Genomic DNA, 15,569 nt, shown 5'->3' on the forward strand with positions numbered 1-15,569 from the left:
TATCACTTTCGATTTATCAACATTCATAAGCAAATCGCTTTTCTTGCATACATCGTAGACTTTTGTTACCAAAAATTTCAGGTCTTCTTTGCTGCTAGCAAGAAGCATGGCATCATCAGCATATACACGGTGAATGTTGTTATAGTGTGTGAAGTAATAATTTAATAAGTTTGCGGTTATGCCGGCTATAACCGTCAAAATTGTGTCTCTCATTTAGGAAGTTATGGCTATAGCCGTCAGTTCAAAAGACATTAGCAGTGAATAGACGGTTATAACTTACAACCTATGTGAAACTAAAGTAATTATATGGTAGGAAGAGATATTGAGAGAAATAAAATCATAAGAATCAAAACAGGACTGCTTGATATTATTGAAAGAGTTGCAACATTGAAATGGCGCTGGGTCGGTCATGTTGCTCGCAGCTCGGACGATAGATGGACAAAACGCCTCCTGTGTTAGTGCCCTCGAACTACTACCAGAAACCCCAGACGACCTCAGCTTTGCTAGATATGATATTCTGAAGCATTCAGAAACAGCATAAATACAAATAGCCCTAGACCGTTTAAAGAGGTCTACATTCAGGAGTGGACGGGCACAGGCTAAAGCAGAAGAAAAAAAAGGAAGAAATGTTGTGTCTATCGCAAATCACCTAATCAATTTTAATCATGACTTGAATAAAGATACAGAAGTTAAAATCTTACCTATGTATAAATAATAAAGGGTTCAAAGTAAATAATATGGAAATATTTCACATTAAAAAAGCCTTAAAAAAATAATGTTCCTTTGATCAATAGTCAAACAACCTTTCAATATAGCCCATTATATGAAGTTCCATTGTAATGGTCACCCTATCCCTATTAAACTAACACCCCTCCTTTATCCTCTCCCTCTTTTTTCAACTATTTCTCTGACAAGATAAAATATTTTCATAACCTAATCAGTTGATTTTATATTTTTGTGCAAAACTATGGTGAAGGTGTATAGTGGGTTTTGCATGTTGGTTTAATTGGTGTCTTGACAAAGAGACGGGAATGTCTCAAAACCGGTAGACATAGAAAAGTCGGCAAGTGGTTATACACAAGTATTTAATAACATTTAGTCAAATGCTTAGCCACAAACTTAATGCTTAAAATATGAATAAATAAGATTTACTTCGAACTATCAACTACTGTCCAATTGGAAGTGAAATGTTACAAAAAATAAAGTTATGATATGTGTCCATATGAGGGCATCCTATAAGAAAAAAAGGTGTGTGAACCAGCCAATGACAGGTCATGATAAGTCCTGTAAATGCCTAGACTTCCATATTCTAATAACATAATTATTTCTGTTGAGTTTCTGTTGTTGAACATCTGTAACGAACGTTTGGAATAATAATGTTTCTGTGGAAATAATATTGACCGATAATTGAGTCATATATACATATTATATTTAAGGTAATGTAAAGTTAAGAGTACATACTTCTGGAAGCATTTTAATGGATTCTGATTCTGTTGTATACAGAATATTAAAACATATCTATAGATTATCACCTTCTGAATTGGAGAATTTACCACATCAATGTTTATATGAATCATTTATTGCGAGAAACACAATATTTAGATAATGATAATGAATAAGTAATTATAAAAACATTTCTCACGCTAATCTTTCGGCAATCTTAGTTTTTCCACTCGCAATACCTCCAGTAAGCCCGATAATATATGGAAATGGTGGTAAGTCAAAATTTTCCTACAATAAAAAAAAAAAACAATACATCTTTTTCAAAAATATTTTGTGTTACTAGCTGATGCTAAGAAGAAAAAAGGAAATGTAATAGAAAACCAACCTTCGGTTCTTTTAATTCTGTTCCCAGCAGTCTCATTCTTCGGTTGCTAGAACTAACTTTAGCTTCTTCTTCGTCACTTTGAGTTTGTACTTCCGCTGCTAGTTCTATGCAATAAACATCCATTGGAGCCAATTTATTCTCGTGTCTTTTTTCATTTACTTTATCGCCACCTTTGATTGTTTCTTGACTGACCACTAATAGCTACAAAAAAGTTTTAAAACATTGTAATATTTGGGGTAAAAATATAAATGCGACAAAACATATTACATACATCGAAAGATAGTTAAATATCATCACACAAATGAAAGACTCAATACTATTGATAAACTGAATACTATATACTTAGTAACTGATAAAATAAACTGTGACTTATGTAAATATTTTTCAACTATTCTCTATAAATCAATAAACATTATTTTTATTTTACTTTTTACAACTCAACTCCTCCAAGAAAGACAGTAATATTTTTTACTGAAATTAATATTGAAAACATGGATTAATTCCATGGAAAATCACAAAATTAGTTGTTCAAATATTAATTTTATGTAAATGTTATTTGTTAAGAGATAATAAATTTAATGCTAGAATCTTCATAATGATTATTACCACTATTTTGGTACTGATACTGTGACGATTACCTCTATTTATAAGATCAATAATCAATACAAACTAAATTAATTTCACTCGCTGATCAATACTAATTTTACTTGTGTTTTTATTTTGTTTAATGAAATAACGTTTTTATCTAAAATAACTGAATAATTGTTCTAAAGTAGACATTTTTAATAGGTAACAATATATATATATATTTTATATACCTGTAGTCTCGGATCATCTTTTGTTGGTCCATACATGTCCTGAATTGGAACAACATTGTATTCGAGGGTAGGGTCAATATCTTTTAAAAAATCTTCAACATTTTTTATTCTTACATTTATGGGTTCAATAAGTTCCCATAATTTTTTTGCTAAAAATTATGTTAATTAAAATTTTATAACAATTTTAAATGTAAGTAATAAATTTGTGAAATATCACAATACTATTTACAAATACATTAAATTTTTAAGAGTAACAAGTACAGGTTCTAGTATATAATTATAAAAAAGTTCGGCGCATAACTTCACAAAAGCGGCATGGAAAAGTAGTAAAAAAAAATTTTCATTTCAGATTTGTAAATAATTACAAAAAAATAAGTAATCATCGATTCAACTATTTTTCAAAAAAATTATAAGATTTTTTAAAATTTATTCATTACTTATACTTGCTAAAATTATTTTAGATCAAATGAGAAAGTTGAGTGCTAAGATTTTGTAGAGCAACTAGGTGGAAATAGTGATGTCAAAAGTTAAAATAAAAGCTTAAAAATTAACAGTTTTATCAAAATAATGCAAAGAAAAAAAAATGTTTTGACTTTTATAGTAGTAATAAATAGTACAGTAATTATGATTTAAAAAGGTGAAGTTTCTCATTTTACTAATGCAGTGTTGCACACAAACTGTATGCAGTCCCTTCAAATCAAATAAATAATTACATTTGATCATGTTAACATCCGTAACGCCAACTGTGAGATGTTTTCTGGCTCTTAAAACTCCTTCAGAAAGTAATATTTTATGTCCTGTATGCAGCCGGTCAAATGTTCCTCCCAATGCAACATATTCGTAAGTTTTTTCCTTTTCTTCATTTATTGTATTTTCTACAGATGGTGGTTCAATATTATCTAAGAATGTAGGGATTTCATTAGTACTCCTTTACATAATATATTCTTCATAAACATAATTACACAAATGAAAATGAAAAAATACAACAAAAATCTATCATGTAACAACATCTTTGAGTTCAATAATAGATTTTTTTTATTGCATGCCATTTTTTAAGGTAAGAAACTAAATTTTGAGGTGTGTATAAAAAAATATTTAGGGTCCGGTGGGGTGAAAAGTGGCGCGGGTAAGGAGAGCCACCCGGTGTATTTTGGCCAACGTGCACTTTTGAAGTGCACTTTCCTTTTCGTGGACACGATGACATGGGCAGAATCTCGAGTTTTGATTCAGTCGCCGTCCGTCGGTCCCAGCGGTCACACGTACGTATTGAAGTTTTTTCCCCCAAAAAGTATTTTTTTCAGATCGCGAAGAATTTTGGATAGATTGCAACTTTGAAGATATTTTCCCATCATGTAAGTTTATTTGAATAACTTCTGTAGTTATTTTCAAGCCATTACTACTTTGATGACCTCAAATTGACAGTTAAAAAAAAAAAATGTATTCGGAGTATCCCTTGGGGTGAAAAGTGGCATTTTGCACTTTTCACCCCACATAACCACTAATTTCCTTCAATGAAATTTTGTTGAATCTAATTCTGAGATATTATTTTTATTTTTTAGCATGCCACGTACATACCAGAGGAAGCCCGAGCGTGGCACTGCGACTTACGATACAATAAAATTTGCTGCAAATATTGTAATTAAAGAAAAAAGATCTATACGGTCAGTAGCGAAGGAGTTAAATATATGTCGAACTGGATTAAAAAGATTTATCGATCGCCTAACTGATGATCCTGGAACGGTAAAATTTGGTTATGCAAAGCCTCAAGTATTAAATGCTCAACAAGAAGCAGCACTTGTTGATTACATAAAAAAAAGTGCTCATATATTTTTTGGATTGAGCCCAAAGGATGTACGGCATATGATTGCACCATTAAATTCAATGAGAAGTATCCTCAAATTTGGTCTGAAACACAGATAAACAAAAAACACAGTAAAAAAATAAAGGATTTGGGAACCAGAAGAAAAAAAATATGCTGGTGAAGAAAGAAAACATTCCTCAAGCTCAGAAGATGAAGAATATTTTTGCATAACATGCTATGAGTCTTATTACGAGAGTTTGCCAGGAGAAGACTGAGTGCAGTGTAATTCATGTTAACAATGGGCCCACGAAAAATGCATTACTAGAGGATCTTCTACTTTCATTTGTCAAAATTGTGATTCTGATAACGATTAATGCGTGTTATTTTATTAAACCATTTCATTAACATTATTTTAGAAATAAAAGTATTGTTTTTGTTCATAACGCTAGTTGTTTATTTATTTGTATGTGTTAGCACTTTTCACCGTGGACCTTTTCACCCCCTTGACGGGGTGAAAGTGTCAATCGATTTCCTCAAGAAAAACTCCATTATTTTTTTTACCTCGGGGAGTAACTATGATCTTTTAAATAAAAACTGTGCTTCAATAAAGTAATTACAAGTTGGTAATCTCAGAATTTCTCTAAAAGCACGAGCGCTCGAATTATTCAATCCAATGTAAAAAATGACACCTTTCTCCACACCCGACCCTACTAATTGTATTGAAAAGGAATAAATCATGGGTATCTGATATCCTAATTCAAATAAAACAACAATAAAACACCATAAAACAACAATAATATAAATTCAGACGTACCAATATTTAAAATAGAAAAGTTGTCCTTTAAATTTGTGAAAAGTTTACGAACAAACTCTTTTGGCTCACTTTTAGGCAGGTGATCAAATATTACTAAATCGATTGGACTCAACGTTTCCACCTCCTTTAATAAAGGATTCTTAATATTCTTCATCAAAACCCGTACATCGAGATTATTACATATCTGGATCGACTATAAGCAGAAATATTATCAGAAAAACATTGAATCATGTAATATTATATTATTTACGCCTTTGAAACGATTCATCGCTGAACAACACAGTTAGGTAGCTATACAATTTATAAATATCAATAGATTGAGGTTATCTGTTGACAATTTTTTGATGAGTTACCTTTTTTAAAATGCACAATTTTGGCTTAGGCTTCTTTTTTTATAGGAAGCTTGATTTAACTATTGTTTTATCTATCCGGTTCATGGAAAACATTTATTGTAGCAGAAGAGAGGTGGTTGAATTGCTTCTTTAATATGTCTAGTGAAAATGTCAATGTTAATGGCAGAAATATCACCTATCATATTAATAATAAAAAAACCGCAAAGGGGCTGTGTAAGTATATAAATTTCAAAACATAGAAACTCTGAAATAAACATGTATTACTGTTACCCACAGTACATAAAAAAATTCTTGAATCAAGTGCATCTATTACCAAATAACAAAGCCACATATCAGAAAAAATTGTTACTTCTGGCAAATCTCACAAAACCTCTTGTGAACCTTTTTCACTTTTACGCATCAAAGTGCCGTACAAATGTAAAGTTTATAAGTTTAAATAATACCTGGTGATATATCCCACATATGTGCTCGCTATACGAAAGGATGGGAAGCCGAAATGTTGGTGCAAAAGATATGTACAGCGTTTTGCTGACATGATTTTTCGCAGATAAAAGAACACTAGGAATCTTCGCAATATTTGAAATAACTAACAACCCCGTTTGCGCCATCTCCTTATTCCTGTTAAGAATTGCTGCAAAAAAACCAAAATATTAATAATGAACACTATTCTTGATAACACAGGGGTTATTTTTAAGTAGTCAACCTTTATTGAGCAAAATGTGTATGAAAATACTTCCGAAAATTGTACAAATGCAGATAATTAAAAATCCAAATGAGAAATTATTATTTGGGAAGAACTTGAATATCATTTTATTTTACAACACTAACATATTAATTGTTATCTAACTGAATATGATGACAATTAAAACACGTATTTAAATTTGAGACCAAATTCTAAATTTATTACTGATTTTTACTTTTTACCAAGTCAAAACACGATCAAAAGTCAAAACTGACGTATAAGATTAGTACTACTGCGCCGTCATCTGACAGCCTTATCATTTTGTTTGAAGTTTTGAAGTCTTATCAAGCTGACAATAGACAATCTTTGTTTTGAAATTATTTTCAGTACCTACTTACATGTTACAATTATTTTGTCTGTGTAAAAAAAATCATATTCAATAACATTCACGAAATCAAATTTTTGTCTATTGTTTTTATTTAGGCGGCTAATGAAAACCTGGAAGTTTAAAAACACAAGCATTTCGACGAAAGATGTTGGAGAAATATAATTTCAGTGATATAATTGTCACAATAAAATTCTGGTAAATTGGTTTTACACTACAGTGTATGATTGGTAGAATACGAAAATATTTTATAACAATTGTGTTTTTATTACAGTGCAAATTTTCTTTTCCAATTTTGGAAAAAAATCTTCAGCTTTGAAATATGTTTGATGTTATTATTTGTAAGTTTCGCAAGCGGCCTTTTTATTTTGTATACTTTTCGCAAAGAAAAATATAAACTTATTCTTTTTGGAAAATGTCCAGTGGCTTTACTAAAAAATAAGAGAGAAATTTATTTGGAACTTAAATTTGCAATCAAGGTATGTTTATTTAATTTTTTTATTTTAAACCCATATGAAAAGGTTCCATATAAAATATTATACTCTAATAATATACCAAATATTTTTTTAATTACTTTTCAGAATTCTTTAGGAAATCCTCAAATGACTAAACGAAGTATTCAAATCGTAAATATGTTTCCTGACATCTGTATAAAGCAATGCTTGAATGGTTTCAATCCATTTTTGGCAAGTATTCTTTTGATGTATTCTGTAATTGGCTGTATTCAGCGGAATTTAAGGATGCAGGATTGACGTGGAGGAATGAGAGAGCTGGCTAGTGATAGGGTCTTCTGGAGGCGTCTGGTGATGTCCACACTTAGGAGCGGATGTGGAAAAGAGAGAATGTATAGTTTTGTTCATTCCCAATGTCAGGCAGCCATACTTTACTGCAAAGTAAAGCAATAAACAGACGAGCTTTGTTGCTGTTTATATTGTACCAAACCTGTATTTTATATTGCGAGTGGTGTGTTATATTGTGGTAGTAATTAATTTCACTATACTGGTGTTAAACTAGCCGGACCAGAGGGGGGGATTCGAATTCCCCATAGATCGATTTGGTCAATTTCACTTTATGTACATAAGCATTCAGCAAACTAACAAAAATGAATAAAATACACGAATGAGTAAAATATGTGTAAGCGAAAACATGAATAAATTATTGCACGATCATAACAACTTCCAACGTTTTATTCTCCTAATGCCATAAACAAGTAGGCGCTGGTGTCGTTTGGTTCCCCCGTTCGGATCATGTGTAATTTTTGGATGCTTAGTGAGGGAAAGGTTAATATGGCTTGAATTTAAACTAGAACCTTTAAACCAGAAGGAAAGTAATGATACATATTAAAAATAAAACATGCGTAATTGTGTTAATGCATATCGCCTGACTGTGTCCAAGCAGAATAAGAATAAAGTTCTGTGTGTGAAATAGAACCAGAATCCTGAAAGGGTGCTTTCAACTAAATGGCTACTCTCAAGCGAAAATCTTGAATAAAAAAATCATACGGAGATAAGTCCGCCTTGTAGTGAAGTGATTGGCACGTTCGCCTACCATAATTGAGTTCCCGGGTTCAATTCTTGGGAAGGTCAACATGAAATGTTGGTTAAGGAGGTGGTTCTACTCTGCAATATTTCATGTTGGCACTACTGGCACCTGAAGCGTAAGGTTGATCCTCTTATCTTGATGTAACAGATGATTGATGTATGCTGCATTTAGTGTACCAAGACACATTATAAGCGCAAAATCCGTGACATTCTAATTCACGGTTGATTGTCTTCATTTGTCAACGGACTCTTGCCATGATCATGGTGTAAAAACGTGCAAATTACACTGCATCTGTGAAAAACTGAACATATTGTTTCATTTGTAAATACAATCAAATTTTTTAAATAGCTTGTATTTTTCACAATTTTAAAGCATGTGAATAACTATACTGATGGTTAGTGTCGTAACTATAGCAATAAGTAACGCAAAAATATGAAGGAAATATCATGAAAATTTCTTTCTCGCTCGAGTGTTTACATATGTGTCATAATTTTTTAACTTTTTATTTTAAATTGTTGAGGGCAAGCAATGTAATATTAGCTAAATATGAGGTGCGGCTGTTAAGAAAATTATGCGTCTATTTGAATAATTGTGTCATTAAAAAGAATCTTCCAGAAACTCAACCAAGATAGCGTGTATTGAGTAACTTACACCTAATAAAATAAAAAATAATTTTTAAATTCATTAACAAAGATAAGTGGTTTTTTTTTACCTATTGTAGTATTTAACTAAATCATTTTTAATAGGTTGATGATTAAGCCAAAAAGGGTTTTTTAACATATTCCTATTGGTTTTGAAATATTAAGATTTTTCCAATCCACAATTCCAATTGAACTTTGTACATCACCATCCTAGTTGTTCTAAATAATCTGTGGATAAAAAAAATTACATAAACATGAAGGTTAGGTTAGAATTGGCAAAGTAATTCAGTATTTCAATATTTTGGAAGAGCTTATTAAGCTCTCAAAGACAAAAGTATTTTTAAGAGAGCAGTTAAAGATTAGATTTTCCTTAGTGGGAAACTTCTTGATGATTTTCCGAATGTTTAAGTTTATTTGTTTTTTTCTTGTTATTTTTATTGGTGTTTCTGATCCTATTTAATATTTGTGATGATGTACTCATGTGTCTGTGTTAACTGATTGCTCGTCCCTACTCAACACAGGACTTTTGGTCCCACGGAGTTGGGACTTATGTCTCAAATAATGTGTAATAAGCTGCCTTTAAGTAAATAAATATTTTTTTAAAAATATAAAGTAATTTGTGAGAATTCTTGTAATTTTGAATAGGCATTTTTTTTTAAAGAACTTCAAACCAAGTTGTAGTCCTGTGACATAATTATGGATTCAATATCAGATCTGTGACCTTATTCTGTAACTAACTCATTTTGTGAATTCATTTGTATCTTATGAGAGGGAACAGGAGCGAAATACTATTTTATTGCATTAAACTAAGATATTATAAATAAATGAACTTACGAAACGAAATTGTGACTAATAAGCCTGCTGAAGTTCGATTCTCACTTGATTTCCATTAAATTTACCATGTTGTGATGTAAAAATGAGAAAGACTTCTTTCTATTCTTTTCTATGCTTCGGCAAAAAAATATTTGCGGTTTTGACCATAGTTCTGACATCTTGAAAAACAACAAGTAATATTTGTAAATGTTCTAAATATGAAAACATTTATCACACTAGAATAGCAAAACATTGGTTAAATCCTCAGAGTTATAATGCACCAAACTACTATTACTCTGAGAACTCTGAGGTTAAATCATAAAATTAATAATAATAAAAAAAATAGTTAATTTTATTATTATGTGGAACAATTTTTTTTATTTTTAATATTTAAATTTGCAAGTGTGAAAAATATATTTCAAATTTATGTTTTTGAGTCTTTTTTTTTTAATTACCTGATATAAATAGTTATTTTATAAAATGTTTGAGTTCAAATTAAAATACTTGGAAAATTAGATTAACATACTCCTAACACAAAACAAATTTTACCTCTTTTTTTATTAATATATTATTTTGATATGATAAAAGAACCAATTTTAAACTGATTGAGAAACCATTTTCAGAGAGCATGCTATTCTGGAAATGGAGAAATCATTATTGAAATGCTGTCGAAAGGTATGTTTTAATTTATATAATTTTAAACCATTTTTGGCTCACTAATATAATTTTTGTTTTTAATATACCACAAATACCTTTTCAATGGGTAAGTTCAGTGCTAAGGGAAATTGGAAATAATATTTTTTTTCCTAAAAATTAGAGCATTTAATTGCACACCAAAGTTTCCCAAAAACGTATGAAAAAAATTATGAAAATGGTTTTAATAAAAATGAATTGCTTCGGAATACATTTCAGGTTTTTGTCAATCAACCAATAAATTACAGCGCTATTATGCGTTGTGATAGATTTCCAGCTTTCGGGTAGCCATTTTTTCAACGTTTAGTGTATTTTTATGCTACTGGGTTCTACTTTTATTAAAAGGACATTTGTCAGCCCAACTCACCGATGACAACTCACAGCTTCATCGGGAAAAATAATTTCAGAATTCTTGTTCTTCTTTCACTTGTCTTAGATTCAGGATCTGCTTTTCGGTTCCTTACTCCTGAAAAGCTGACGACTAGCTATCCCTCCATCGTTTTGATGGTCTTCAAGGTGGAAATTGACTTGTGAGGATCTCGTTTGCAGCAACGCGGGCAAGTCTTTCGCCCTTCATTCTATTTACATGGTTCTGCCAGAACTGTCTTCTCTTCTTGCTCCATCGCACGATATCCTCAGTTTGGCAGGTTTGCCTAATTTCAAAATTGCAAAACTTAAAAAATTCACTGTGATAATATAATACATAAAAGTATTGAAATTTTTATTTTTGGTTTAGTTTTATTTTTATTTTTTTAAATCATTGAACTTCCTCGTTAATGTGTGGGCCAAAATAATTATTTAGAATAAAAAATCTTTGCCTACCACGCAAGAAGTCTGAAGTTCAATTCCTAATGTGGTTGACTCAAAATATTGCTATAAAGAATATGATTTTATACTGCAATATTTCATAATTTTTGGCTGGTGCTTGAAGTGTAAAACTGATCTCGTGTAACAATATTATTGAACTTCAATCGGTGTACCAATACAGTGCCCTATGTACCGTAGTGTATGAATAAGGTTATGATGATGATAAATAAATAAATGAATTATGATTCACTGTGATATATAATACGCAGCGACAATACTATAGATGCAGTAGGGGAATTTTATAAAGGTCCACAGCCAAAACCCCACCTGACCTAACTTAACCTAACCTAACACTACTCGGGAAAAAATAGCCAGGAAACAAAATCCACCTGTGAAATAAAAACCTTGTACATTATAAGCAGGATCAATAATGCTGCAACTCCCAATAAAAAGAGTGACGTCCATATAGAAAGAAGAATATAAAAATTAGTTGTCAATTTGCAAAATAAAAAATTAAAAGCTGTAGTTAAATAGTGTTTGTGTACAGTTATTATTTAAGGAATAGATTTTTAGCTTTAGCTTGTTTTAACAAGTAAACTTCAAATACTTTTGAACTGAGAAGTCTCCGGAGCTACAATATTAATATTATATTTTAGGTGCGGATATTAGTAGGACTTTGCCAGATGGAGAAGGACCATTTTTGCTTGCAATTTATGGCATTACCAAAAACAAAACTGACAGCTTTTCTTCTTTGAAACATCTACTGGAAGCAGGTTTCTTAATTTATTCCTGTTATATTTATTTGTAAACTAACTTATTAATAATATATGGGACAAAAATGCTAATATTGAAATAAAAATATTGTGAGCACTGGGGTATAACGCTAGGAAATTAAATTGGAAAAAAATGTTGTGGTGCAATAAATTACATGCATCACATAAAAAGTGTTCATAATTAAAATCAGTAGAATATGAAAACGATTATTATCTTATTTGAATAGAATTATGGACTTATGTACAACTAGTATTATAAACAGGCAGCCCTGTGGTGTAGTGGCTAAAAACACTTGCCTCTGGCAAAGAGATTCTTGGTTGGATTAAATATGATTTTCTCAGGCTTGGATGTTTTGTTCTGTAATTGGGTATCCCGCCCAGTTGTGTTGCAAATAAATATTGGTTAATTCAAAACAATTTTTCTAATTGATTAAATTTAATTAAAGTTCTTTTACTACTGATCCAAATAGTTTTTCTGATTTATAATGCCATGTATTGTTTTAATTTCACTTTACTCTTTACCAATGTCCCAACATCAACCATGACGATAAATGCTATGATGAAATCCCTAAAGTCGGAAAAGAGTGCAATTGACTAACCCAGAAAAACTCATTGTATATCTGAACAGCAGTAAAAACCTAAGAAATTTGATCATTATTCTAATACTTTGACTAGTCATAATATATTTTGTTTCTTCTGGTTTTGCTAATTTATGTAAATCAAATATAAGTTCTAAATTTGTGGCTGTTGCTCTCCGTTAAGAAGGAAAACATTTGTGAAAAGGGGATATGGAAGTATAGGCATTTACGCAGCTTATGATCAGTCATTGGCTGGTTTAAGTGGCCACTTTACACCCCGTGTAGCATTCACCCTCTCTCTGTTGCAACAAATTTATATTTAAATAACTCTCCCTAGAGGAAATCCAGCCTGTCTACAAACATTTGGACATACGGGAAACATTGTTGATTAAATACAAGAGTTTCCATATAATATCATCTATGTCAATTCCTTTAGACAGTCGGCCTCATGGTGCAGTGGTCATCGCGTTTGCCTACCATGCAAGAGGCTTCGGGTTCGATTCCCGACATGGTTAACATGAAATATTGATTAAAAAGTTGTTTTTACACTAAGATATTTTATAGTCCCCGGGGCTGGCACCTGAAGCGTAAGACTGATCGTCTTACCTTCATGTAACAAAAATAATCAAGATACTCTGAAATTGGTGTACCAATGCAGTACCCAATGCACCGTTAGATGCGGAAAGAGGAATGATGAAATGCCTTTAGGTCCATAAAAACACTTTATGTTTAAAATCAATCCCCACAACAAAAATAATTAATTTTCAGTTTCAGCGTTGCAGAACAGCATTTATTTAGTATTTTTAGTGACATTATAATTTATTGCCTACTAAGTCTCGAGACTTTTCGTTGGGAAATAAATAAACGCTTTGATTTTAACAAGTTTTCGTTCGTAGGAAATTAAGGAAGTGACTAAAAACATCAGTTTAACAAGCTAAACATTCATTTTTGTAGTTTTCATACATCTCAACATAATATGTGTACACTTTTAGGATGTGCCGTTAATAATGTCAATAGCAAAGGGTTCACTGCACTACATATAGCTGCCTATTACGGTCACACACAACTAGTACGTTGGCTACTCCTCAATGGATCTGATCCGGATCCCAAGACAATGCTTCACTCTCCTTACCAATTGGCCAAGAAACATGGTGAGAATTTTTGCATAAAAGATCACAGTTGTGAGTATCACAGGGTACTTTTAATATAGTCTACCATGCTTGAGATCGTGGGTTCAATTCTAGGTTTTGATAGTGGTTATCAACTGGAGACCACTTACTAAAAGCAAAAAACATAGTCACTTTTCCAAAATTTTGACTATGGTGGTGACTATAGTCAGCACTTTAAAAAGGTACTGCTTTATTTAAATTCCTCCTTTTTTCATACTCAATAATTCTAATAATCTACATCAACATCATCATCTGCCCTCTTTTGTCCAATGGTGAACATAGGCTTACTTCTTAAATCTCCACATCTCCCTAGAACTTGTCTTATGTCATCAGACCATCTTGCCCGAGGCCCGCTTCTTCTGTCTGTTCTTGGCTGCTATTCCAGGACTTTTTTAGTCCATCTAGTGTCTGTGGTTCTGGGTAAATGACCAGCCCAGCTCCATTTCTGTTTGACAACCTTGTGGACCACATCGGTGACCTTTGACCTCGCTCTTATTCATGTGTTGGTTCTTCTGTCTCTCAATGGAATACCCAGCATTCTCTTTTCCATAGCCTTTTGTGTCACTGATAATTTGGGTATTTTTTTTGGGAACAAAAGTTTCACAGCCGTATATCAGCACAGGGAAAACACAAGCATTAAAAAGGTTTTTAAGTACTATGAATACTTTGGAGAGTTCAGAATATATGACATCTTACGAAAAGCAGCCCATGCTAGACCTTGCCTTCCTAATAATTTTATTTTACATTACATTATAAATAAAACTCTGATTTTATTTTTAGGTCACAACGATACTGCTGCATTGCTGTATATCAATTTAGGAGACCAACATATAACTAAATAATTCTAAGAATAAAACAACATAATAATATCTTAATTCTTAAAGCCATGTTTGCATTTACAAGTGAATATTTTGTAAAGGCAATTAAAATAAAAAAGGAATGAAAATGATTTTACAAAAATAATAATAATTAGTACATATATGTTATTTTTTGTATGTATACAATTAGATGTTAAAATTCCACATCTTTATTTAAATAAAATATATAATTAATACTTGAGTATAGTTGATCGTGCACCGAACTTTGGTTATTTTTTTAGAATGCGAGTCTTACATATTTATGAGTTTAAATTTTAAGTATGTTAAATGTTCCAATGCTATGTTGTTATTTTGTTTTGTTGTTGTGTTATTTCACAAAAGTATGAAAGTAGAAATTTATATTCTAATAATTTATTCATAAACTTAAATACATAGTGTTTAAAACTTTCTGAACATTTTGTTAAGTATCTCTGTATAATTTTAAGTCTTTTTTGTTTATTCTCTCATGTAAAAATATTTTTGAAAAACTTTATTGTAAAGTGTCCTCGGCACTCACCTTGCGAGAATTGGTATCTTTGACTCCCCCATTTGCGATTGTCGTTTTGAAGAAGAAGATCTTAACCACTTATTCTTTATTTGTCCAATAAATGACCAAATGACAACCTTTTTCAAAACTTTGGCCCCGCTTTCTCTTCCTTCAAATATCCAACTCATCTTAGCGAGCAGGAATCCATCCATATAGAACCTTTTGCTTAAATTTTTGAGAAATAACGGAATCGATTTGTTGTGCTTGGCTGGGTCCTGTTGTTGGATCGCTGACAGTAGCATGAGTATGGGTAGAGGATTGATCGCTTGGTGGAGGGTTTCTCCTTTTTAGTTTTGAAACGAGAAAGGAGAGAACTTTCTCGAAACTGTTGGACTTACCTATGTTTATGTTGCTTGCAAACCCGACGGTTGGGCCTGGTTGCGTACTGCGAACCAGTTTGTTTATAAAATAATTCAACATGACATTGGCAAAAGCATCAAATTTATTAAGCAACGCCATTTTATTTAA

At 31.5% G+C, this 15,569-nt stretch overlaps 2 protein-coding genes across 2 annotated transcripts; one reads left to right on the forward strand and one right to left on the reverse strand.

The window, feature by feature from the left end:
- Positions 1-1,611: 1,611 nt before the first annotated feature.
- On the reverse strand, positions 1,612-8,247 carry LOC148283993 (bifunctional coenzyme A synthase-like). Its single transcript, XM_088242844.1, has 7 exons — positions 8,230-8,247; positions 6,058-6,245; positions 5,262-5,454; positions 3,360-3,545; positions 2,647-2,795; positions 1,829-2,029; positions 1,612-1,731 (listed from the first exon to the last, which is right to left on the reverse strand). The coding sequence occupies exons 2-7, from the start codon at positions 6,220-6,222 to the stop codon at positions 1,639-1,641; spliced, it is 987 nt and encodes a 328-aa protein (XP_088098970.1). The 5' UTR covers positions 6,223-6,245; positions 8,230-8,247; the 3' UTR covers positions 1,612-1,638.
- A 2,067-nt stretch (positions 8,248-10,314) lies between these two features.
- On the forward strand, positions 10,315-14,771 carry LOC148283994 (uncharacterized). The gene is made up of 4 exons (XM_088242841.1): positions 10,315-10,352; positions 11,834-11,950; positions 13,521-13,679; positions 14,478-14,771. Exons 1-4 carry the CDS (start codon positions 10,340-10,342, stop codon positions 14,537-14,539), a joined length of 351 nt encoding a protein of 116 aa, XP_088098967.1. The 5' UTR covers positions 10,315-10,339; the 3' UTR covers positions 14,540-14,771.
- Positions 14,772-15,569: the final 798 nt, after the last annotated feature.

This window comes from Micrasema longulum, unplaced genomic scaffold (genome assembly GCF_059751315.1).
Source record: "Micrasema longulum isolate JH-2025_06_02 unplaced genomic scaffold, ASM5975131v1 h1tg000171l, whole genome shotgun sequence".
Taxonomy (NCBI): domain Eukaryota; kingdom Metazoa; phylum Arthropoda; class Insecta; order Trichoptera; family Brachycentridae; genus Micrasema; species Micrasema longulum.